General features: G+C 34.5%; 1 protein-coding gene and 1 non-coding gene across 3 annotated transcripts; both read right to left on the bottom strand.

Annotated features, from left to right (window-relative positions):
• Nucleotides 1–499: 499 nt before the first annotated feature.
• LOC134249582 (uncharacterized protein NKAPD1-like) lies at nucleotides 500–22,819 on the bottom strand. Of its 2 annotated transcripts, none has more exons than XM_062731919.1 (5): nucleotides 22,739–22,819; nucleotides 12,709–12,944; nucleotides 5,128–5,211; nucleotides 2,339–2,460; nucleotides 500–938 (listed from the first exon to the last, which is right to left on the bottom strand). In XM_062731919.1, the coding sequence occupies exons 1-4, from the start codon at nucleotides 22,808–22,810 to the stop codon at nucleotides 2,346–2,348; spliced, it is 507 nt and encodes a 168-aa protein (XP_062587903.1). In that variant the 5' UTR covers nucleotides 22,811–22,819; the 3' UTR covers nucleotides 500–938; nucleotides 2,339–2,345. The 2 variants fall into 2 exon arrangements, with proteins under 2 accessions (XP_062587903.1, XP_062587902.1); XM_062731918.1 differs by having other exon boundaries at nucleotides 500–948; nucleotides 2,350–2,460.
• Nucleotides 1,755–1,827, bottom strand: Trnas-gga (transfer RNA serine (anticodon GGA)). Its single transcript has one exon. It is a non-coding gene; the product is annotated as a tRNA-Ser (tRNA).
• Nucleotides 22,820–27,749: the final 4,930 nt, after the last annotated feature.

Raw genomic sequence — 27,749 nt, 5'->3', positions numbered from 1 at the left:
TTTCTTCATTAAGATTTATGGACTTTTGAGCCAGCAACCTACAATAATAACCTTGAATCAAAGTCTGGACACATCCCTTGTTCATAGAAAATCATTTTGCTATTAAAGTATTAGTATCTAAATGTTTCCTCATTATAATATAAACCAGTTAACTTGACCAAATAACCTTGAGTCAAGGTCAGGACATAATCTTAAACTAAAATCAATTTTTGTGCTGTGTTTATGCTTCAATTTTTTTACAGGAAAAACAGCATAAGAGCAGAAATATTTTTTTCTTTATCCAGATGACCTTTACTCAAGTGAAGATTTAGATCTCGAATTCATTAGCAATCTTTGTGTTAAGTATGACTATGACCTTACAATATTACTCCATCAAAGTGTCCTTACCCATATGATTACAAGGACGGACAGATTGACAGACAGATAAACAGAGACAAGGTGATTTCTACAAACCTCCAACATTTGATTTGCACTAAATAGAGATTAACAAAAAACTCATGCAAAGTTGGTTTTTTAAGCTATGTTTATTTATCCAATTAAAATCTTACTGAAAAAAATATAAAATAAAAGTAAAATTTCACTTTCTTTTAAATGAACCAGCTCTAGAGAGCTTTAACCTGTTCATTCACCTAGAAAGTTCACTATAAAACTCATGCACATACAGGCATTTGTTTCCTCCTCTTTGAAACAGACTGTGTACAAGTGCACACACACTAACATTCCATCCTGACTTCTTCTGTACGTTATATTTTTCTGTTTCTTTTGGCCTGCCTCTGTCTTTCTGCCTCTTTACTTATTATTTTCACTTTGCTCTGACTGCTTTGGCCTCAGTTTATGTTTTAATGTTTACTTTTCACCCTCTTCTTGCTGTGTCCTTCTTCACTTGAGTCCCGATCCTCTACCCTCCTACGTTTGTGTTTCTTTCTTTTTAACTTTTCCTGTTTTTTTCTGTAAAGAGAAAATCAAAGTAACAATTTTAGCAGAAATAATCAGATGTATTGTGTTACCTGAACACACAAAAATTTTCTACAATAAATCTCCATAAACAAAATATCCAACATAGAGGGCCATCATCACTAATAGAAAGCTGATTTTATTCAGCTCTATAGAAAAGAAAAATTCATACAGAGCTACAGAACCAGTCATTGAAAATTATCCATTTACATCAACACTTGTTTACACTACTGGTCAGGGACTAGAAGAGCTTATGCAATAGTTATTATCTGTCTTCTGTCTTGGCTGTCTATTGACTCAATCTGTCAGACTGTTTGGGGTAAATGCTTCTCCTCCTTACGTTTTTGTTTTGATTTCGATAAAACTTTTGACACAAACCGTATAACGGGTTTTCTTGGTGGGTGTAAAATTTGACGTTTATTCTGCTCAAAGGTATGCCAATAATTTTGGCATATTAATTTTATTTTAGCAGATGCAAAGTTTCAGTTCTTTGCAGATGGACAGTAAAAAGAGAACTGACTATTTTAGCGATTAAAATTTTAGCGGATTATAATTAAAATGCCAAAATAAGCCAAAAATAGCACCCCGCTAAAATAACCCGCTATACGGTATAGACTACACTTAGATACATGTCTAAAATTCTGTATGTCATTTGTTGATTCCCATGAAGAAAAACTAAAAGATTGAAATTGATATGATGTTCTTTCAAAACATTAACAATACTTTTGAACAGTTTTGGTCTGATTTTACACGAGCCAGCTATACATATATAACTGTAACGGGAGAGGAGAAAATGCAGCGGACCAGACCGGGATTCGAACCCGGGCCCCCTGAAACTCCAGTCAGGTGCTCTACCAACTGAGCTATCTAGCCACCGGCGATCGAACCCGGCTGACCACCACATTCCTCCCTCCTTAAAGGTCTTTGGCCCTCCAAAGACCCCAACCCAGGCTCATCCCTGGCAGGTCTTTCACCTGTCAATTCCAGGGCATGGCACGGCACCAAATGTAACGGGAGAGGAGAAAATGCAGCGGACCAGACCGGGATTCGAACCCGGGCCCCCTGAAACTCCGGTCAGGTGCTCTACCAACTGAGCTATCTAGCTACCGGCGATCGAACCCGGCTGACCGCCACATAACAAAACATTTTAATACAATTGAGTGTGGCCCTGCAAGCTACTCTTGGTAAAAAATAATGAGTCATAATAATATTTATTTTTAATTAATAGATAATTTTTTGTCAGACATGAAGATTGGCTTGTTTAGAGTTTTGTTTACAATGATTAAATTTGACTGCAAATCTGACAAAATCAACAAGTTTTGCAAATTTCAGGAGTTTGTTTCTGTTCATTTCAATTGTTTTTGTTTTTTTTGTTCGAGATGACGTTTTTTTCACCTTTTTCTCCTTCTTTCCTGTTCATCATCATCGCTGTTATTCTTCTCTTTGTGTTTTCTTTCACTGTCTCTTTTTCGTTTCTCTTTCTTTAATTTTACCTTTCTCTTCTTCCTGTGACAATAACATCAACATCTTTTTAAACAGGCTTTATAATGACAAATCTTTGAAATAAGCAAGTCAGCAGTCATACATTAGTTTTTAAACAAATGAATTCATTCTATGAAGGAAATTATAGAGTAAAATTTATGACTAGACTGTGTCACTATACAAGGGTTGTCCCAAAAAGTCGTAGACAGGGAAACCAGTTTTGTTTCTCTTTGCTTAATTAAATTTCTTTCCTTGTCATAGCAAAGAATAACATTTTATGATCATGCACTTCAAGTTTCATGACAATATCACATCTTATGAGAAAATTATGATCATAAAACCTTGTTCATGTTGTTACTGTACCAAAATAGCATATGAGACACAAATTAAGCAACTTTACCATAAAATTGGTGTATGTTTAAGAGAGAAGTAATTTTAATGATTTTCTATGTCAATTAAGAAAGATATCTATAACAACCCATATGGAATGAATTGCTAGAAATATTCAATTTTAGCAATCTCAAAACCCTTGCAAAAGCTTCTGCTTATACTGTATTATCTCAGTCCTACTTTTTATAGTGAAATCAATCTAAAGAAAATGTAGGCCAAATATCTAACAAATTCAAAGAGAATTCTTTCTGAATTGATTCTGTACTAAATGAAATCCAACTTGTACAAAATAAATCTGTCAATTAAAAAATATTACTGTACGAAAACAAGAGGCCCATGGGCCACATCGCTCACCTGAGCACTAAAGGTAGGAAAAAGTAGAAAATGCCTTTTTATTGTAAAGTTTAAATCCAAAAGTAGTCCCATGACCAATCATGGATTTGCTATTTTTTAGAAAATGATTTTTAAAGAATTTTCCTATATATATCTTTAAAAACTTTGGTCGGCCATTTTGGCCCCGCCCTACCCCTGGGGGTCATGATTTGAACAATTTGAATCTACACTACTTGAGCATGCTTCCATATAAATATGATGAAGTATGGCTTTGTCATTCTTGAGAAGATGTTTAAAGAATTTTCCTATATATTTCTATGTAAAAGTTTGGTCGGCCATTTTGGCCCCGCCCTACCCCCGGGGGTCATGATTTGAACAAACTTGAATCTACAATACCTGAGCATGCTTTCATATAAATATGATGAATTATGGCTTTGTTATTCTTGAGAAGAAGATTTTTAAAGAATTTTCCTATATATTTCTATGTAAAAGTTTGGTCGGCCATTTTGGCCCCGCCCTACCCCGGGGGGTCATGATTTGAACAAACTTGAATCTACACTACCTGAACATGCTCCCATATAAATATGATGAATTATGGCTTTGTCATTCTTTAAAGAATTTTCCTATATATTTCTATGTAAAACTTTGGTCGACCATTTGGCCCCGCCCTACCCCCGGGGGTCATGATTTGAACAAACTTGAATCTACACTACCTGAGCATGTTTCCATATAAATATGATGAATTATGGCTTTGTCATTCTTGAGACGAAGATTTTTAAAGAATTTTCCTATATATTTCTATGTAAAAGTTTGGTCGGCCATTTTGGCCCCGCCCTTACCCGGGAGGTCATGATTTGAACAAACTTGAACCTACACTACATGAGCATGCTCCCATATAAATATGATGAATTATGGCTTTGTCATTCTTGAGAAGAAGATTTTTAAAGAATTTTCCTATATATTTCTATGTAAAACTTTGGTCGGCCATTTTGGCCCCGCCCTACCCCCGGGGGTCATGATTTGAACAAACTTGAATCTACACTACCTGAGGATGTTCCTCCATAAGTTTCATCTTTCCTGGCACAGTGGTTTTTGATAAGATTTTTAAAATATGCCACCAAATTTTCATTTATTCCCAATTATCTCCCCTTGAATCAGCTCAGGTGAGCTAAAAATGCAATCTACACCCTAAATTAGGCATTTAAATCAGTAATATTTTTGCTGGGATAAATTTTTTTACGAAATATATAAATGACATTGTTCATTTTCTATTTCTCCAATGAAGAAATATATTTCCCCGTTAATCACATCCATACATGTACTCCTCATTAACAGACAACTTATTTATCAGATGCACAATTTTTTTTTCCTCAGAGATAAAGTTTTTACTGTTACATGTATCACTTCATTTTCTTTCATTTGATTTGTTGAAAGGTGTTCATTTTGTACAGTTGACTAATCAGATTCAGCAAAACAGCCTGGAGTACATCAAAACTTCCTCTTTTGCTGCCAATGGACATATACATGTAATAAATTGTCTGATTACTGCACATAACATACTTAAGGATGAGTTTTAGATTAAAGAGACTTGTAGATATTCTCCCTGAAAAAGTGCTAGTAAAAATATGAAAGGTAATTCTTTTATTGCCTTGTTATTATGTCTCAAAGATGGAAACCCTGTTGTTTATAAACTCTTAAATTTTTATTATACCTTACACAGCCAATTTCTTGATAAAAAAAACAATCTGATTGCATGCATAAAGCAAAATATGGGTGTGATTAATGGGAAAATCTCATATTTTTGAAAAAATAAAGTTTTTTTTCTGGAAGGGGGGCCGACATATTAATTAAAAAACCCAACAATGATTATATATTTTATATGTGATCTTAACATACAATAAATTGATTTGAACTTTTCTAAATAAGGGCCACAATGTTACTTATATAAGTGTGTTTATGTATTCTTACTCAGAACTTTTACATTTGTTGTCTGTGTCAGATCCACTTAGGAATTCTTCTGGATGTAACTCCTTGTAACCACTGTGGTCCCACCTAAAAATCCACCAAAATCAATCAATATACAATTTTATATACAATATTGTATGGAATTTTCGATAAAGAAGTGGATTGTGTACAAAAAGATATATGTACAAAGAAAATTTCATTTAGTTCAAACATGGATATTGCAAAATTCCCAATCTAATTAAAATAAGATGTTAGATCTGTTCGCATACTCGCTACACTAACAGATCTGACATCTAATTTTAATTAGATTGCAATATTCCAGAAAAAGCAATTACATTTACATTTCAGAGATCAGAAATAATTATACACAAATAAGGTATTATTACAAGAAATGCCTGTGATACAAGAAGGCATTTGAATCAACAATTTTAGAGTTAAGGCCAAGATTAAAGTTTTTTTTCAAAATAAGTTCAAATGCTAAAGTCAAGAGTCAAAATTATTGGTAGCCAAAGGAAAGTTTTCAAACAAGGAACACACCCATGAAATAGAAAAGCCCTGGAACTATTTCAAAAGCAATGGCCTATGTCAAAATAAAAAAAAAGAAGAAGCCCAAACTCATGGGTCAGGGTCAATGGGTCAGAATTGTAGATACCCAAGAAATGGCCATGTTGCAAGGTATATACCTGTGAAATATAATAGGCCTAGCACTATTACTGTTCAAAAGTTATTGACATGGTTCAATTTTTGTTTTAAAGTTGAAATATAAGGGAGAAGCTCATTGAATGAGAGTTTTACTTGATTACTTTTTTAAAAAAAATATATGAAGATTATAAGTAACAACTGTTACAATATTTTTAAAATTTCAATATAATTCCTGAATGTCCAAAAACCTATAAATAGTAACCTTGTATTTACATAAAACAGGGAAAACCTCATGTCTTATAAAACAAGAGGCCCATAGGCCACATCGCTCACCTGAGTAACTTTGGTGATGCAGTTCTTTACCAGATTTTCTCTCTACTTACATATATTGTCGCCCCCTACCTAAAAAAAGATTTTTAAAGATTGTTCCTAAATATTTCTATGTAAAACTTGGATTCCCTATTGTGGCCCCGCCCTACCCCCGGAGGTCATGATTTTTACGATTTAGAATCTACACTACCCCAGGATGCTTCCACATAAGTTTCAGCAAGTTTCAGCTTTCCTGACCAACTTGTTCTTGAGAAGATTTTTAAAGATTTTTCCTATATATTTCTATGTAAAACTTGGATTCCCTATTGTGGCCCCGCCCTAGCCCCGGGGCTCATGATTTTTACACTACCCAAGAATGCTTCCACATAAGTTTTAGCTTTCCTGACCCACTGGTTCTTGAGAAGAAGATTTTTAAAGATTGTTCCTTTATATTTCTATGTAAAATTTGGATTCCCTATTGTGGCCCCGCCCTACCCCCGGGGGTCATGATTTTTACAATTTAGAATCTACACTACCCCAGAATGCTTCCACATAATTTTCAGCTTTCCTGACCCACTGGTTCTTGAGAAGAAGATTTTTAAAGATTGTTCCTATATATTTCTATGTAAAACTTGGATTCCCTGTTGTGGCCCCGCCCAACCCCCAGGGGTCATGATTTGAACAATTTAGAATCTACACTACCTCAGAATGCTTCCACATAAGTTTCAGTTTTTCTGGCCCAGTGATTCCTGAGAAGAAGATTTTTTAATGACCCCACCCTATTTTTGTATTTTCTTGATTATCTCCCCTTGGAAGGAGACTTGACCCTTTTTTTTATAAATTGAATTCCCCTTCACCTAAGAATGCTTTGTACCAAGTTTGGTTAAAATTGGCCCAGTGGTTCTTGAGAAGAAGTTGAAAATGTGAAAAGTTAACAGACGGACGGACGGACAGACAAACAGACGGACAGACGGACAAAGGGTGATCAGAAAAGCTCACTTGAGCTTTCAGCTCAGGTGAGCTATAAAAACTAAATTAAATGTGTATTTAAAAAAGATTTAAGCCCTATTTACACGGTCTGACTTGTAAGATGTGATTTCAGATGTGATTTTACATCTGACTCAAGTGTTTCATTTACACAGCATGATTTGTCAGACATGAAGTTCATTAATATTTCCCTCGAAAAAATTTTTGTTTACATTTTACAATGGAGTATGATGATATTTTAATAGCCATTTGTGTTTTAATAAATCTACTTCTTCTTGATATAGTTCTACTAATCTTTCAGTTTGTTCTGTAGTTAATTTCAGTTCTCTCTTCTGTCCAGCCAATAGAAAATGTCCTCCCAGGATTTCCCCCACATTTTAATTGCAATAAATAAGATTAATTCATATTGAATTATCTCTGGAGAAGAAGTGCGCGAAAAATTCACATGTTAGTTCTTCTTTATATAGATCAACCTCTCTGACCTTGTCCATGATTGGTTAAACCATCTGACTTGCCAGACAGAATAGAGCATGTTTCTATTCCATCTGACTTCATATCTGTCTTATGATTTTCCTATTTACACGGTATGATTTGTAAGATGTGGCAAGTCACATCTTACAAATCAGATCGTGTAAATAGGGCTTTAAGCAGGTTTTTTTTTATAAAATGCAAGCCTTCAGTGAATGCAAATATCACTCAGGGTTGACCTCAACTTCAAAACAAACATCAGTTGCAGACAAAGGTGTTCATTAATCTTCATGTGACAGATTAAGATAAGCATCTAAATTTTCTGCAGCAAGCAAGATTATAAATCCCAGGGGATTAATTGTACTGCTCTCTAATCCTTTTCTTCTAAATTTACAATAAGAACTTTTTTTCAGCACTGACAGAATGGGGTTATTATCTGATTACCTGTTAAAATTAACAGCAATAAGGCACCAAAAAAAAATAATAATAAAAATAAATAAATAATAAAAAAAACAAGAGGCCCAAGGGCCTTGAATCGCTCTTCTAATAAATTGTACAATCTATCACTTCTATTAGAAGCCTCCAATTCTATTAGTATCATAAGACCCAAAATGCATCAACTTACAAAGTTTGATAATATTTAGCCAGTTAAGACTGGAGATATTATAATACAATTATAAAATACCATAAGTAGGTCACAGTGACCTACCTTTTGATTGAAATTTTCTGAGGACTCAAGATACATTAATTGACAAAGACTGATGGTTCTAATTTAATAAGTACCTGAGATATTCAAAAATAGGTTAATGTGACCTACTTTTGGTCAACATTCTCTGAAAACCCAAGATGCATCATCTGACAAAGTTTGACGATTCTAAGCCAATTAGTACCAGAGATAATTAAATATAGCCATCAAATGTCAAAAGTGGGTCATGGTGACCTAATTTTGGTTGATGTTATCCAAAAACCCAAGATGCCTAAACTGACAAAATTTTATGATTCTAAGCCAATAGGTACCTGAGATATTCAAAAGTAGGTCATCGTGACCTACTTCTTGTTGGACATTCAATGAAACCGTAAGATGCCTCAAAAGACAAAGTTTGATGATTCCGAGCCAATAAGTACCAGATATAATTAAATATAGCCATAAAATGTCAAAAGTAGGTCACTGTGACCTACTTTTTGGTCCACATTCTCCGAAAACCCAAGATGCTTCAACTGACAAAGTTTGATGATTCTTAGCCAATAAGTGCCTGAGATACTTAAATATAGCCATAAATGTCAAAAGTAAGTCACTGTGACCTACTTTTTGGTCGACAATCTCCGAAAACCCAAGATGCATCAACTGACAAAGTTTTATGATTTTAGGTCAATAAGTACCAGAGATACTTAATTATAGCCACAAAATGTCAAAAGTAGGTCACCATGACCTACTTTTTGGTTCTCACTCTCCGAAAACCCAAGATGCATTAACTCACAAAGTTTAATGATTCTAAGCCAATAAGTACCGGAGATACTTAAATAAAGCCATAAAATGTCAAAAGTAGGTCACCATGACCTACTTTTAGGTTGTCACTCTCTGAAAACCCAAGATGCATCAACTCACAAAGTTTGATGATTCTAAGCCAATAAGTACCGGAGATACTTAAATAAAGCCATAAAATGTCAAAAGTAGGTCACCGTGACCTACTTTTTGGTTGTCAGTACCAGTACTTTTGGTTTTGTTTTCCTAATTATCTCCCCTTGTTTAAGGGTCCAAACCCTTATTTTAGTATAAATGGTAGCCCTTGGGCCAAGGATACCCTGTGACAAATTTGGTACTGATTGGCCAAGGGGTTCTTGAGTTACGGCCCATATTCTAAAAAGTTTACGCACACCGCACACCACACAAATGGCCATAGCATTAGCTCTTTGAGCCTTTGGCTCAGAAGAGCTAATAAAATAGTAATAATAATCTAGACACTTCCGGAAGATTTGAAAGTATAGGTGCAAAACTGCAAAGTGTCGACTATATTCACTGAAACGATCGTTACTCTAACTTTTGTCGTTTTTGAGTTTTGTCCGGACAAAATAGTCACTAAAAAGGCGATTAAAGGGCAATAATTCCCGACCAGAAGTGAATTTCAAATAATTAAAGACAACGTATCAAGTTCAGATCATGATACAATGAAGCGCATTGAAGTGGTAAAATTTTCCGTTTGGATGAAACGTTCTGAGTCATGTTTTGAACGTCAATTATAACAGAATGACACGCCCATTTCTTTAGAAACGAACAAGATTTATTCGTCGTAATGTTTTAGAACACCCCATTCTTTGCCACAAGGAACATGAGTTACACCGAAATGGAGATTTTTTAAATTATAAGAGAGATTTAGAGAGCTCCAGCTTCTGTAAAACACGTATTGCAACGAATTTGTACATAATTATGAATTTATCATGTTTATTGGAGTTTCCATAACACATGTTTTGGTCGAACACGTGCTTACTCTGTGTTCATGTAGACCGTCAATTTGATTGGCTATTATATTTATGGAATACCTGTTCTACGGGTATCCGAATGAACCATTTTACCGATTTCTCCTTTCTAAAGAAATGGGTGTATCATTGTATGACAATCAACGTTCTAAAGATAGCTCAGAACATTCCATTCAAACAGGAAATTTTACCACTTCAATGCGCTTCATTGTACATCATCCCTGAAAATTTCATATAAATCCATCCAAGCATCTCTGAGAAATCGTCTGCACAAAATTAGGACAGAAAAAAACAAGAGGCCCAGGGGCCACATCGCTCACCTGAGCAACTGGCCAGGAAAAAGCACATATCAGGTCAGAACTGAAAGTTTACTGGGGGGGGGGGCTTGAATTTTAACCCCCAGGGGGTCATGATTTGAACAAACTAGAATCTACACTACCTGAGGATGATTCCCTATAAATATCACTAAGCATGGCTTTGAAGTACTTGAAAAGAAGATTTTAAAAGGTTTCCCTATATATTCCTATGTAAAACTTTTATCGGCCATTTGGCCCCACCCTACCCCTGGGGGTCATGATTTGACCAAACTTGAATCTACACTACCTGAGGATGATTCCACATGAGTTTCATATTTCCTGGCCTAATGGTTCTTGAGAAGATTTTAAAAAATTTTTCCTATATATTCCTATGTAAAACTTGGATCGGCCATTTTGGCCCCACCCCACCCCCAGGGGTCATGATTTGTACAAACTTGAATCTACACTACCTGAGGATGATTCCACATGAGTTTCATATTTCCTGGCCCAGTGGTTCTTGACAAGAAGATTTTTAAAGATTTTTCCTATATATTCCTATGTAAAACTTGGATCGGCCATTTTGGCCCCACCCTACCCCGGGGGTCATGATTTGAACAAACTTGAATCTACACTACCTGAGGATGATTCCCTATAAATATCACTAAGCATGGCTTTGAAGTACTTGAAAAGAAGATTTTAAAAGGTTTCCCTATATATTCCTATGTAAAACTTTTATCGGCCATTTGGCCCCACCCTACCCCTAGGGGTCATGATTTGAACAAACTTGAATCTACACTACCTGAGGATGATTCCACATGAGTTTCATATTTCCTGGCCTAATGGTTCTTGAGAAGATTTTTAAAGATTTTTCCTATATATTCCTATGTAAAACTTGGATCGGCCATTTTGGCCCCGCCCCACCCCCGGGGGTCATGATTTGTATAAACTTGAATCTACACTACCGGAGGATAATTCCACATGAGTTTCATATTTCCTGGCCCAGTGGTTCTTGACAAGAAGATTTTTAAAGATTTTTCCTATATATTCCTATGTAAAACTTGGGTCGGCCATTTTGGCCCCACCCTACCCCGGGGGTCATGATTTGAACAAACTTGAATCTACACTACCTGAGGATGATTCCACATGAGTTTCATCTTTCCTGGCCTAATTGTTCTTGAGAAGATTTTTAAAGATGTTTCCTATATATTCCTATGTAAAACTTTGATCGGCCATTTTGGCCCCACCCTAGCCCCAGGGGTCATGATTTGAACAAACTAGAATCTACACTACCTGAGGATGATTCCACATGAGTTTCATCTTTCCTGGCCTAATGGTTCTTGAGAAGATTTTTAAAGATGTTTCTTATATATTCCTATGTAAAACTTTGATCGGCCATTTTGGCCCCACCCTAGCCCCAGGGGTCATGATTTGAACAAACTAGAATCTACACTACCTGAGGATGATTCCACATGAGTTTTATATTTCCTGGCCCACTGGTTTTTGAGAAGAAGATTTTTAGAGATTTTTCCTATATATTCCTATGTAAAACTTAGATCGGCCATATTGGCCCCACCCTACCCCCGGGGGGTCACGATTTGAACAAACTTGAATCTACACTACCTGAGGATGATTCCAAATGAGTTTCATATTTCCTGGCCCAGTGGTTCTTGAGAAGAAGATTTCTAAAGATTTTTCCTACATATTCCTATGTGAAATTTTGATCAGCTATTGTGGCCCCGCCCTACCCCCGGGGGTCATGATTTGAACAAACTTGAATCTACACTACCTGAGGATGATTCCATATGAGTTTCATCTTTCCTGATATACCTGGTATATTAAAATATCCTTTTTAGGGTCTTCCGTCTCCACAGAAGACCCTTCTATTATTCTGCAGCAACAGTTCAAAACTTAAAGCCAAGGTTGAAGCATAGTAAAATTTAGCAAATATGGGTCAAATTGCAAGGTCAGAGTTCAAATATGTTTAAACACAAAGGAAGGTCTTGTCACAATTAAGGAATGTACTTGTGAAATATGAAAGTCATAGCTCCAACCAATCAAAAGTTATCATCAAGTTTACAGAAAAACAGAGAGATTACCAGACAGACAGACAAATGGATAGGACAAAAATTTTATTCCCCTGAATCTTTCATTATGGAGGCAAAATATGTTGTTTAATATAATTGAAATACTCTACAAAAATATTCCATTTTAATTTTCACAGTCCCTGCCTTCTCCAGACACAATGACAGGCCTAGATATTGAAATGCATATTAGGCCTTGACCTTCAACTTGGTGAAACTTACACTCAGTAGTACATATTGAGAAATCAATGCACTAATCTTTCAAAAAGTTATCATTTAAAAAACAGTTGGAAGTGTGAATACTTATCCTTATTTACAGTATATACCTGTCTGGAATGGCTTCCTTTGCTCTCTGTAACTCTTTTGTCCAGTAAAATGAGGGCTTGGATTGATCTAATGATGAACTTCTTTCACTTGGTGTAGAAAATCTGTCTCTGGAACTTTTTTGTCTCTCTTGTTTATGGGGTTCGTCCTTTGAGTATTTTGACTTCCTAGAAGTTTCTTGACATTTTTCAGCGTTCATCATCTCATACTGCCTCCACATTAGAGATTCTTCAACTATCTTTAACAAAAAATGTTTGAACAATGTTTGAACAATTAGTGTATGTATAATTGTATACAGAGCAAAGTATGGAAAAAATTAGCTGCAGATCTGTAGCGTTATGGTTTTATATAGTAGTCTTGATATGGTCAAGACTACTATATAAAACCATAACGCTACAGATCTGCAGCTAGGAAAAAATCACATTCAGGAAGTCAATCTTTATTGTTCTGGTAACCACCTACTTGACTCTCTCTTACAATGAACAAGAGGTTCATGGGCCTTATAGGTCACCTGAGCATCATGTAATAGCTTTCCAACAATTGAATTTGGTTTGTGTTTTCAACCATGCAGAGCCCATGATATTCATAATTATGTTCCCCAAACGGAGTTTGGGAACATATTGTTTTTACTCTGTTTCTTATTAAGGTCTTCCGACTTCCTTCGGAAGACCTTATTGTTATTCGTCTGTTTTTTATTATTATTATTAAGGTCTTCCGACTTCCTTCGGAAGACCTTATTGTTATTCGTCTGTTTTTTATTATTATTATTATTATTATTTTTCTTTTTTTCATAGTTAGAGCGATATCTCAGCTGTGTGTAGACAGATCTAAAAGATTTTTACAGGGATGATGCATCATGAGAATATCTCCAGACGTGTTTTTCATTTTTTCGAAATTCACCTTCGTTCGCGATTTTGGGGGATTTTTGTTTTTTTTTAAAGGCATTTTGTCCAGCAGTTTTCTCGAGAACAGCTGAAGATATGAAAGTGAAACTCACCGAGGTAATAGAACATCGAACTCCAATCTGAACAACGGCCTTTATTTTTCGTCGTCGGCACTTCCGGTTGCAAACGGAAGTGAATTCTAAAAGTCCCATTTTTAAACTTCTTTGTTTTTCGATATTTTTCTTTAGGATTTACAGGGTTTATAGTGTGTCTATTGAGAATTCTAAATATATGTTCCGTGTCTTGATGCGTGCATATATTGAAAAGATATGACCGAACCAAACTTTGTCCCACTGTCGGGGGTTCGAATCCCGCCGTGGGCGTTCCGAAATTTTTTCTTTGTTTCTGTCATTTTTCAATTGCAAATGTCTTTTCTCACTTTTATAACATGTATAAGGTATTTTGCCGATTTTTAAAAGCTATATTTAAAGATATTTTGAGGTTTACCTGTAATAATCATGATATATGTTGAGAGACTGCTGTAAATGAACGTAAACAAAAACAAATTCTGAAATGGGATGAGGCAGCTTAGATTTCTAACGAAAAGTCGGTCGGAAGACCGCTTGTTGCTCTAGCAACAAGAATGCATCTAGTTAAGGTCTTCCGACTTCCTTTGGAAGACCTTATTGTTATTCGTCTGTTTTTTATTATTATTATTATTATTATTATTATTTTTCTTTTTTCATAGTTAGGGCGATATCTCAGCTGTGCGTGGACAGATTTGAAAGATTTTTCCTGAGATGATGCATCATGAGAATATCTCCAGACGTGTTTTTCATTTTTTTGAAATTCACTTTCGTTCGCGATTTTTGGGGATTTTTGTATTTTTAAAAAGGCATTTTGTCCAGCAGTTTTCTCGAGAATGGCTAAAGATATGAAAGTGAAACTCACTGAGGTGATAGAACATCGAACTCCGTTATGGGGAACGACCTTTATTTTTCGTCGTCGGCACTTCCGGTCGCAAACGGAAGTGAATTAAAAAAGTCCCATTTCTCAACTTTTTTGTTTTTCAATATTTTTCTTTAGAATTTACAGGGTTGATAGAGTGTCTTATGAGAATTCTAAATATGTGTTCAGTATTTTGATGCGTGCATATATTGAAAAGATATGACCGAACCAAACTTTGTTCCACTGTCGGGGGTTCGAATCCCGCTGTGGGCGTTGAAATTTTTTTTTCTTTGCTTATGTCTTTTTTGAGTTGCAAATGACTTTTATCTCTTTTATAACACACATGGAATATTTTGCTGATTTTTAAAAGCTATTTTTTGAGATATTTTGAGGAATACCTGTAATTATCATGATGTATGTTAAGAGACTGCTGTGAATAAATGTAAACAAAAAAATACATTCTGAAATCTATTTCATGGGATGATGCAGCATAGAACTCTAACGAAAAGTCGGTCGGAAGACCACTTGTTGCTCTAGCAACAAGAACGCATCTAGTTATTATTATTATTATTTTTTTCATAGTTAGGGCGATATCTCAGCTGTGCGTGGACGGATTTGAAAGATTTTTACAGGGATGATGCATCATGTAAATATCTCCAGACGTGTTTTTCATTTTTTCAAAATTCACTTTTGTTCGCGATTTTTGGGGATTTCTGTATTTTTAAAAAGGCATTTTGTCCAGCAGTTTTCTTGAGAACGGCAAGAGATATGAAAGTGAAACTCACTGAGGTGATAGAACATCGAACTCCGTTATGAGCAATGACCTTTATTTTTCGTCGTCGGCACTTCCGGTCGCAAGCGGAAGGGAATTCAAAAAGTCCCATTTCTCAACTTTTTTGTTTTTCAATATTTTTCTTTAGGATTTACAGGGTTTATAGAGTGTCTTATGAGAATTCTAAATATGTATTCAGTATCTTGATGCGTGCAGATATTAAAAAGATATGACCGAACCAAACTTTGTCCCATTGTCGGGGGTTCGAATCCCGCTGTGGGCGTTGCAAAATTTTTTTCTTTGTTTATGTCTTTTTTCAGTTGCAAATGACTTTTATCTCATTTAAAACACGTATGGAATATTTTGCCGATTTTTAAATGCAATTTTTCGTGATATTTTGAGGAATTCCTGTAATTATCATGATGTACGTTGAGTGACTGCTGTGAATAAACGTAAACAAAAAAAATACAATCTGAAACCTATTTTCATAAGATGGCGCAGCATAGAACTCGAACGAAAAGTCGGTCGGAAGACCGCTTGTTGCTCTAGCAACAAGAACGCATCTAGTTATTATTATTATTTTTTTTTTTTCTTATTTGTTCTCCGGTACTTTTTTGTCCGCGAGTGTTCTCAGAAACTGTTCACCCAACTGAGCTAAAACCTTTTTAGGGTTAATAGGTGTGTAGTGTAGGTGTGCGGAACGAAGGTCATTTTGCGCGCATACGCATGCACGTGCGTGCGCGTGAAATGAGTGAATTGACTGATATACTTAATATAGCTATAACTTTTACATTTTTTGATGAAATGATTTGAAACTCATTATATAAGGATAGATTAGTAGTGTAGATAATGTGATACTGTCAAATTCGCACGAACTCACGCGCATGCACGTGCGCTTTGCTCTGATTGGCTGAAACAAAAATCTCAATATCTTCTCTGTTTTTTGACGAAATGCTTTGAAATTTAAAACATAGGCATGCCTTAGGATATTCTACAATATGGTATATAAGAATTTTCATCAAATCACGCGCATGCACGTGCGCTGCAATCTGATTGGCTGAAACTTTAAATGGCTATAACTCCCGTGTTTTTCAACCAAACAGCATGGGATTTAGAACGTAGACAAACATAATGGACTCCTAGAAGAAGGTATAGTCATCATGAACATACTTGCACGTGCATGAACGTGCGCTTCGCTCTGATTGGCTGAAACAAAAATCTCAATATCTTTTTTGTTTTTTGACGAAATGCTTTGAAATTTAAAACAAAGGCATGCTTTAGGATATCCTACAATATGATATATAGTAATTTTAATCAAGTCACGCGCATGCACGTGCGCTGCAATCTGATTGGCTGAAACTTTAAATGGCTATAACTCCCTTGATTTTCAACCAAACAGGATGGGATTCAGAACATAGATAGATATTATAGACTCCTACAGCAGGGAATGGTCATCATGCACATGCATGCACGTGCGTGCACGTGAAATGAGTAAAATTCCAAATACACTAGATTCAACATATTTTTGGATTAAATGCTGTAATATTTAGTATATTAAAATATATCAATAGTGTAGACAAGATGATATGGTCATTACGCACATGCATTCAACTGCGCATGCGTGCAATGCTTAAATTGAATACTTCTGGTAAAACTTTGTTAAAGTCTTAAATGTATCGCGTTTGTCTTATTTAATCAAGCTTACAGGGAATAAGGCAACAAAAGGGAAATGGGGAGCGTTTGGGGAACATCTGTAACGGTTCCCGTTACAATTAGCACTAGTTTTGAAATGCATTTCAACTAATCAGTAATAATCAGTGATAATCAATAGTGCCCTCAACCCACAGGAACCCCTGACCCCGGGGCAACTCTTTTCACAATTTTTGGAAAAGGCATCCTTGTTCATCACAAATGTTTAATTAATACCAAGGAGCAGATTACAAAGCCTTCATTCATTTTTTAGCTCACCTCAGCCGAAGGCTCAAGTGAGCTTTTCTGATCACATTTTGTCCGGCATCCGTCTGTCTGTCTGTCTGTAAACTTTTCACATTTTCGACTTCTTCTCAAGAACTGCTGGGCCAATTTCAATCAAACTTGGCACAAAGTATCCTTGGGTGAAGGGAATTCAAGTTTGTTCAAATGAAGGGCAATGCCCTTTTCCAAGGGGAGATAATTATGAATTAGAGAAAAATTAATGGCATTTTTGAAAAATCTTCTTAAGAACCACTGGGCCAGGAGAGATGAAACTCATGTGGAATCATCCTCAGGTAGTGTAGATTCAAGTTTCTTCAAATCATGACCCCCGGGGGTAGGGCGGGGCCACAATAGCCGATCAAAGTTTCACATAGGAATATGTAGGAAAAATCTTTAAAAATCTTCTTCTCAAAAACCACTGGGCCAGGAAATATGAAACTCATTTGGAATCATCCTCAGGTAGTGTAGATTCAAGTTTGTTCAAATCGTGACCCCCGGGGGTAAGGTGGGGCCAATATGGCCGATCTAAGTTTTACATAGGAATATATAGGGAAATCTTTAAAAATCTTCTCAAGAACCACCGGGCCAGGAAAGATGGAACTCATGTGGAATCATCCTCAGGTAGTGTAGATTCAAGTTTGTTCAAATCATGACCCCCGGGGCTAGGATGGGGCCAAAATGGCCGACCCAAGTTTTACATAGGAATATTGGAAAAATCTTTAAAAATCTTCTTCTCCAGAACCACTGGGCCAGGAAAGATAAAACTCATGTGGAATCATCTTCAGGTATTGAAGATTTAAGTTTGTTCAAATCATGACCCCCGGGGCAAGGGTGGGGCCAAAATGGCCGACCCAAATTTTCCATAGGAATATATAGGAAAAATCTTTAAAAATCTTCTTTTCAAGTACTTCAAAGTTATGACTAGTGATATTTATATGGAATCATCCTCAGGTAGTGTAGATTCTAGTTTGTTCAAATGATGAATGCCTGGGGGGGGGGGGGGGGGGGGGGGGTAAATTCAAGCCCGATGTGCTGAGGTGAGCGCTGTGGCCCCTGGGCCTCTTGTATTATATATCATAAGAGCCCTCCCTCCTACCCTCTAACCCATGGAGCCTTGAAATTTATAATTCTGGAAGGAGAATCCTTGCTCATCATAACTTCTGTAAATTCAATTATTTAATAGGGTTTCAATTTTTGTTGTTTTTTGTGGTATGGAGAGACCCATGAATTTATGACCACCAGGAAAATTAAAATTCCATTTGCATTAATTATACTAAGCATTCTCCAACCACAAAATCAAGTCCCCACAAATCAATATCGTATAAGCAGCATTTTTAGCGAGGATTTAATTTTGGTATTATTAGTGAGGGTGCTAAGATCTCTAAAATTGAAAATCACTAAAAATTTATTGTGTTTTTAGTTGTCATGGCCTCTTTAGTGAGCTTTTTAATATCGCTAAAATTACTTCTCGCTTAAAATAAAATTCCCATAATTAAGGACAAATCACAATATTTGTGTCTCACTAAAATATTCACTTATACATGTAAGGTATTTTCTCCTCAAATTTTGAAAATCTGACCCCACAAAAATATTAAATTTTACAGTATGAAAGTATTCCATCAGCTTAAGGTAGGGTTCTTCTCTGGTTTCTGACTAGATGGAATATTCAAAGTACATTTGTTGGTATGTTTTATATATTTAGACGTAAGAGATTTAAAGGACCATATTTTTCTTTCCTTGTCACAGTTATCATGGTAATACAACTTTCAACAGAAATGTTAAACTGCGTTTGAAAACTAACAGGGACTATATTTTTGGCGGAATAGTGGCGTATGAAAATATCTTCTTTTCTGCCTCTCAAAATTATTACAGAACTTTGAATTTAGTTATAATTTTTACACAATCAAAGACTAGACGAAATTTTGAAATGAAAGTTAAATTAATAATAAGGGACTTAAGTTTCAAAATATATCAAATAAATAAGATTTTTCACACATACTAGAACTATGTTGGCTTTTAAATGCTTCAAATATAAGTACACATTTGAGCCAAAAATTTGTAAAAAGTGGTATTTCTTTCTTAGTAAACGATCAAAACTTTTAGTTTTTGTATCATTTTGTACCTTTATGTGACAACTTTACTATATGTGAAAATTGGAAAAAGTTAAATATAGGAAGCATACAAAAATAACTAATAAATCCTAAAAATTAAGGAAAAGTAGAGGAAATTCGAATTAGCAAATATCCATTTTATTTAAATTATCCATGTCAATTTGGTAATATCATCTTATAGGCCCTCTATGGTACTATCTATCTATGCAAAAAGAAAAACATTCAATCTTTTGAATTACAAGTAGGGATCGCATGCTTGGAAACAATAATTTTTTCATTCTTAATGTCCAGGAAAAAGGTAATGACCTTGACCTGACCTTGCCTCTAATATTAAATGGTCAAATTTAATCTCACTGATACCATCACTTAGTGATATTGTCCTCTTGATCCTGTGAAAATTTCATTAATTTTTAATTACAAGAAATGTGAGAAGAATCTAGCTACCTTAATACCCAGGAGCTGAGGAGAATGCATTTTCACTATACATGTATAAACATTATAGAGCCCCGTCCTAACAACAGAACCTCTGACCCAGGGACCATGAAATTCACAATATTAGAAGATACATCCTTCCTCATCATAACTATGTATGTAGTTTGTTTGTTTAATACCCAAGAGCATAGAAGAAGATCTTCAAAGAAATAATGCACTTTCACTATATAATCTATCTAGCCCCACCCCAGCACTGACCAGGGGTCATGAATTTCGCAATTTTGGTAGAAGGCTCAATGCTTATAAGCTTATAACAATCATGCCAACAGTTTGACTGCTTAACATTCAGGAAAAAAGATCTTTAAGGTATACCTTTACTCAGATGACTAAAAATTCCACTAATAAGAACGAAAAACCACCTATTGCACATTGTACACCTATGATTCTTGTGTTAAATTTCAATTTCAAATAACTAGGTCAATGACCTCGTTTTCATGCTAGGGGCCCCTGAGTATTTCTCGGGAAATACCTCAATTTTTCACACAATGTCTATTTTTTTCTTCACTCACAAAATATTACAAGCAACAACCTCTTTAAATAATGAAATATTATAGCAACGGAACAGAGTTGCTCCATATAAAGAAATGAATAGAGTTTGGGCCATAAATGTGATAATTATTACAGTCCGAATTTCCTCTCTCATATTTATATTTTTTCCCTATTTTCAATTAAATATTGCAAAAATCTGACTGATAAGAACTCTAAATTATATATAGCCTCAGGTTACTTTTGTTACCCCCATTCTCATGATATTAATATTATATGGGGTCAATGATCAAATTATTGAGATATCTTGACCGAAGTGGTTTTTGTACATGTTTTTGAATTTCTTTATATCATAGCATTCACTTATTTGAAATAATTTCGGAGCTTAATCACATATAAAATTTGCAAAATGATGTCTTAAAATACATATAACCTTTACTTTGTGAATAATATTGCAAGAAATAAAAATTTTGACAAAAATGAAAAATCAAAAATTTAGTCTGAATTTCCTCTGCATAGCCATACATGGAGTTTTTTCCTGTATATTTTCTTAAAGTACTTACATATTAAATTTTTAAATTGATATTGAGATAAAACTTAGTTATTTTATCCATTTAGAACAATTTTTTATTTTATATACATGTATTATACTTTATAAAATTTCCTCTTTCATTTGTGAAACCTGAGTAAACGTCATCCTTAAAGATGGCATTAATTTTTATGGTTTATGCCCCACCCCTCAGGTCCCTGGACAGGGGGCACAGATCAAGAACTTCAAAAGTTTTGTTTCCCTTCACCTCTATATGCCATATTGTAAAATTGGCTGAAATTGGTTCAGCGGTTACAGAGAAGTAGCTGAAAATATTCAATTATTCAGATGTCAAACAAAAACAGATAGAAAAAGGTCACCTGAGTGATTCAGGTGAACTAAAAAGGTGAAGATAATGAACTATGGTCGATCTCAAAAACTCTAAACAAATTTGAAAACCATGCATAAATATGAACCCCCTAAAAATGTAAGTACGAAAAGTTTGTCTACTTAAACAATAAAATGCTTTCTTTGGTTGTTAGAGTGGTAATAAATGTCACAGCTGTTGCAGAAAAACATACACAATCTGTGTAAATTTTTCTGCCATGGCTGCAACATTCATTTCCATACTAAAAACCAAAGAAAGACAATTTATTGTTTATATTTATACAGTAAAACTCGGTTATAGCGAAGTCCTTGGGACCTATGAATTTAATTCGCTATATCCGTAATTTGTTATATCCGTATAACGAATTCGTATAACCATTATAGCGAATTCGCAATATGCATGCTTTCCTTCAGTTATTACTACTAAATATGTTAGGGAAGCAAATATTACCAAACATATCTTCAGTGACTTAGGTTTTATCAGAAATTGAATTTTATATTCAAATGCTAAAAGGAAATAAGGTTAGATCAGATTATAATTTTTTTAATAATCTCTGAGAGTTCGTTATAAAAGATGTAAATATCATTATAACTAGCTTCAACGGGACTCAAAATCAGTTCGCTATATCCGTAAATTCGTTATATCAGAGTTCGTTATAACCGTAAAATTTTACAAAGATTTGTTAATAATTTTGCCGGGGTCCCACAAAAACTTCGCTATACATGTATCCGTGAATTCGCTATATCCATGTTCGTACTAAACGAGTTTTACTGTATCTCTTTAAAAAATCATTTAAAGTAGGATTAAAAAGATTAATTATAGTATTAATAATATCTACGTCTTTGTACATTTCATTAATGGAACAGCCACTGATCTAGAAATCTGTACAGGTGATACGTCTAGGGTTATTCATGCACTGATTAACGGCAATGGGTTTTCTTAAGTAATAAAGGAGAAAGTATTCCGTGGATGTAAATATTATATTCTAAAGCAGTGTTTGAAACTCACTGTAATATTAGCTAGACATGCAGGACTGATTGCTAGTGAAAGTTGTCAGCTCTCCCAAAAATCTACTAGCCTGAAAAAAATAATTGTCTTCTATAACATGTATAAGTTTGTTTTAGCAATAATGTCATTGTAAATGGGGCCAGCTCACTATTCATTAAATCCCAGAATTTTACATATCCATCTGGGCATAAATACATGCAAATCTGTTTGCCAAGGACAAAATTTATGCGTTTCGGGCAATCGGGTTCACGATCATTTCAAACGCTGTACTAAAGACCTAATTCTTATTTTGTCAAGGCCTGTTTCAGTAAAAAGAAGCATTAAAATAATAAATAATGTGATTTTATTTTACAAAGGTTGACAATATACACTGAAAGGTAGTTGAGACTTTTAACATATTTAAAGAAACTATTTACATTATTATGTTTTTTTTCATTTACCTTATTATGACTTGTTGCATGGCGAATATGGTTTTTCAATAATGTCTTTGATGAGCTCATGTTTTCTGTCATCTTCAATTTCTGAAAATGCATGCATCTTAAAATTATTTCACTGTATCAAAAATAATACACATTGCTTGCATAATTTATGTTTACTCTCATCAGTTGATTTCTGTTCAATGTAAGAAACATCGACTGACATGAATTAAACCATTTGTTGAAGTTAAGTTTTATTAAAATAAAGTGCCAGAGCACAAATCGCCATAAATGCATTGCCATTCTGTCCCTTAGCTCACTGGATGTTGTTTACGTTGCTTTATGGATAAATCGGCCAACTCCTGTGTAGCTCCAGAACTAGTCTATAGCTCTCATAGGCGCTCCCCATGTACTTCTGTAAATGATGAAAGATAACTATATATAGGTCTACCCCTCTATACTATAAAATGAACTTGTTGACTTTATCGTATCGAGGGGGTAGACCTTTATATACTTATCTTTGTTCATTTACAGAATTACATGGAGGGCGCTTATACTAGCTCTCAGAAAAAAAAATATATTGACAGACCGTAGAGCTATTTAAAGTGCCACCTATTGAAAATGCTGTATATTATTTACGGCGCACAAAAAGGTGCCGTTTCTCAAAATATTACTAATTATTAATAGACACAGTTATCAGGTCCAGCACAATGTCTTAATTAAGCTATATAGCTTTATAAAGCTATATAGCTTTAGTAAGCTATTTAAAATAGCTTAATAAAGCTATTTATATGCAGTTTTTTACAAAAACGTTTTTAGTGAGAAATAAACAAAAAGTCGCAAGTATTTGACTATTCATATATGTACTTTGGGCTTCAAAAAAACAACCTAAATCATAGAAAGTTCTAACATTGCTGTTGTTGAATACTTTTAAGCAAAGGATGAATTTCCATTGTTTGGGTAACTGCACTGGTGGAGAGTGTCCTACTGAGTGCGGTGAGGCATGGATAAGTATGATTGCTTCTCATTGTGTTGAACTGTTACCAATCAATTATCTTGTTGGCTATAACTGACCTCCTTTATAATTTCATTCAAGAAATAACTGTGTGGTCACTCATCAATAGCCCCCCAAATTTTTAAAAATTTGTGTACAAAGTCTCTCAAGGAGTTTGGTGAGTGATTTTTACATGCATTGTATTCAGAAGAGTTCAATGTTTAATATTTCCACTTCACCAAGGTTCGACTTTTTGCACATGCTGAAAAAATAAAACATTTGAGAAAAAATTGTAACAATATAGCTTAATCAAGCTATTCCGAATAGCTTAATAAAGCTATATAGCTAAATCAAGCTATATAGCTTAATCAAGACATTGTGCCGGACCTGGTTATAGATTATTCTACGTCTAACTAATCTTAATGAAACTTAATCAGGTCCAGTCCAAAGACTATTTCTACCTACGTAGCTATTAATAGCTACCTAGGTATTTAAGGTAGGATTCTTCTCTGGTTTCTGACTAGATGAAATATTCAAAGCATATTTGCTTATATGTCATACATATTGAGGTGTAAGGAATTTAAAAGACCATATTTTTCTTTCCTCGTCACAATTGTACAACTTTAAATAGAAATGGTAAACTGTGTTTGAAAACTAGCAGGGACTATATTTTTGGCGGAATGGTGGCGTATGAAAATATCTTCTTTTCTGCCTTTCAAAATTATTATAGAACAATGAATTTAGTTATAATTTTTACACAATCAAAGACATGGAGAAATTTTCAAATGTAAGTTAGATTAATAATGAGGGACTAAACTTTCAAAATATATCAAATAAATATGATTTTTCAAATAAACTAGAACTTTATTAGCTTTTAAACGCTTCCTATCAAAGTGCAGATTTGAGCCAAAAATCCATAAAAAGTATTTTTTCTCTCTTAGTAAACGATCAAAACTTTTTGTTTTTGTATCATTTTGTACATTTATAAGACTACTTTATTATATGTGAAAATAAGAAAAAGTTAAATATAGGAAGCATATGAAAATAACTAATATATCCTCAAAAATTAAGAAAAACAGAGAAAATTCGGATTAGCCAATATCCAGTTAAGTTATATTATTTATGTAAATTTGGTAATATCATGCTATAGACCCGATATAGTAATAAGTTTTTATGCAAAAAGAACAATCATTAAACTTTTGAAATAGAAGTAGGTATCACATGATTGGCAACAGTTATTTTTTATTCTTAATGTCAAGGAGAAAGATAATGACCTTGACCTGACCTTGCCTCTAATATAAAACGGTCAAATTTAATTTCACTGATACTATCACTTACTGATATTGTCTTCTTGATTCTGTGAAAATTTCATTAATGTTTAAATATTAGAAATATGAGAAGAATCCTACCTTAAAGCTACCCAAAGTAGGCTAGCTATTTTTACCTACTTTATATAATTTCTGCATTTTGCAACCAAAAGACCAAACGGCGCAACATGGTGAATACCATATTTTTTGATACGGTCACACTAATGATGAATACGATACAATTTTGGCCAAAAAATGATTAATTCCTGAATCAGCAATTTTACATTAGTTTCTATGCAAAATTGATAATATACGAAGTTTTCATTTTTTCGCCAAATTTGTGACTGTATCAAGAATCCATGTTGCGCCGTTCCTGCATCTGGCCACAAAATGCAAGTACAGCAGAAAGTAGGTAAAAATAGCTACTTTGGGTAGCTTTAAATACCTAGGTAGCTATTAATACCTACGTAGGTAGAAATAGTCTTTGGACTGGACCTGTTAATAAAGATAATTGTGCTTGTATTGTGTTTACATATAATCTTCGAAATCCACAGAGAAATTCTGCTTTTTAACTTCGACAGCTTTCTCTAAACCAATATCCTGACAGTGACAACAGACAGTCACTCACATGATGAAGATAAACTCCAAGCGTTTCGGTCTACAATTTTTCACTACTTCCATATTGATTTAGATAACTTGTACACACAATAACTCGTACACAGACCTTGTACAAAGTCAACTCGTACGTACAATCAACTCGTATGCAAGATACAAGATTTACAAGTTAATTGATGCAAAGCATCAAATCGGCCGCTAACATATTTAACATGTTAACATGTCAAAAAGTACTTTCACAATTAAAAGCATTCATGAAAGAAAAGAACAGGATATTCAAAGCTGAAATAATGATCATTTTTATTTCAGGCAGTCTTCAAAGAATAAATAGATAAATATTTTTTAAAATTTGATAGAAATTTTAGTATCATGCCTGCTATTCAATCCAATTCAATAATAAAATATATATTTTAAACTAGAAATATTAGTGCATTTGCTCATCCAATGGATTTATCGATGTAAAAAAAGTCTATGATGAATATGCATGGGCGTCGGAAGCAAATCGAAAGTGGGTGGGGGTGGGCTAAACCGACAAAAAATGTTAAAGCCCATTTTCAATGCCTATATAATGTATATATTTGCAAAAAAAAAATGGTTCCGACGCCTATGATATGAGAACCTATTGTCATCAAAAGGAAGATGTGTGCCTTTCAAGATATACCTCGAGCTGATACCCTGGTTATTTGTCACGTGATAATGCCTATATGGTTTCTGCAGAGTAGGCTATGCTGCATGGTGAGATGCAAAATGTATAAAAATAATCTTTGTGTCATTCGCAGCTGTAGGATTTTCAAACAAGTTTTTACTAGAGCAACTTTTCAACTTTTTATTCACCATGCACTTTTACCACGTGCACGTCATTATTATCCGGAAAATCATAACGATTTCCTTTCATATCTTACACACTCCCTGGATGGGGAGTACCTATTGTAAACTCTTTTTATTTAACCATAAATTATCAATTATCTGATAACAAATGTAAATAAAACTGAAACAAAATTACAACCATTAAAACTTAATTTAAAGCAAGTTTTTAAAATATTTTACTTATGATTTTATACATGTTATCATTTGAAAATTATTTTACTTAACTAATAAAATAATAACATCTCATTTCCCCATGTGCACTTTCTAACACAACCACAAATAGATCGGCCGCTGCTGCGGCCGATAATTAAGAAAGAGGGCGAATAAGGCATGGACAATCCCCCGCTCTGAGAAAAAATATTTCTCAATTTTCAAAATTCACAGAAAAGTTTTATTTTTCTAAAATCATGTTCTCGGTAATGTCATCTTCAAAACATTTTATAATTTTATTTCATTGAAGGACTTATTATTTGATAATCTTTATTTCAAAGTTGACAGTTAAGCATATTTAGTGGAAAACGGGTTTAGGGGACGACCATTTGATTCTGAGGGGGGCCTGGCAAATTTTTTTGATACGGATTATTTATTTTCATGCCTGTCAAGGACAGATTATTTATTTTCAAGATTATCGAGGACAGATTATTTATTTTCTTCTTTGTCTTACGGTACCTTGATCTAAAAGACTAATCATTTATATACCATAGGCGGATTCAGGATGGGGGGCGTGTATAACTTCGTTCAGGCAAGAGGTCTGGGGCCGCCTTAAGGCCCCCAGTGGGTCCTGGGCGAAGCACTGGTGGAGGCCAAGGGAGGGAAATTCCCCAAAAGCTCTTGGGTTTTCGGGTATTCTAAGAGTAAAACCAGGACAATTATAGTGGTATTGGTTATTATGTAGCAAAGTATGACATTGTTAATATTGGTCATATCATGCTTTGAATGAAGGGGGTCTAGGGGGCGAAGCCCCCTGAAGCTTGTGGGTTTTTGTGTATTTTAAGAGTAAAACCAGGCACAATTATCTAGGAATTGGTTAGTTATGTTCCAAAGTATGACATAATTGATACTAGTCATATCATACTTTGGATGAAGGGGGCCCAGGGGGCGAAGCCTCTTGGGTTTTTGTGTATTTTAAGAGTAAAATTAGGCACAAAAATATTGGTATTGTACTAAAGTATGGCAAGATTAATATAATTCATATCATACTTTGAAATTTTAGGGGAGGGGTGATACACATGTATGCCTTCCTTAAATCCGC

The sequence above is a fragment of the Saccostrea cucullata genome, unplaced genomic scaffold (genome assembly GCF_032062105.1).
Source record: "Saccostrea cucullata isolate Sc308-1 unplaced genomic scaffold, CSIRO_AGI_Scuc_v1 ctg2074, whole genome shotgun sequence".
Taxonomy (NCBI): Eukaryota; Metazoa; Mollusca; class Bivalvia; order Ostreida; family Ostreidae; genus Saccostrea; species Saccostrea cuccullata.
This window is presented reverse-complemented; position numbering and strand designations above follow the sequence as displayed.

Excerpts from the sequence above, each read along its gene's own strand:
- LOC134249582 (XM_062731918.1), bottom strand. The coding sequence starts at position 22,810 with ATGACAGAAAACATGAGCTCATCAAAGACATTATTGAAAAACCATATT. Across the intron at positions 12,945-22,738 it reads ATGCAACAAGTCATAATAAG|ATAGTTGAAGAATCTCTAAT; the intron begins GTAAATGAAAAA and ends TTTTTGTTAAAG. Across the intron at positions 949-2,349 it reads CAGGAAAGAAGGAGAAAAAG|AAAAAAACAGGAAAAGTTAA; the intron begins GTGAAAAAAACG and ends TTCTCTTTACAG.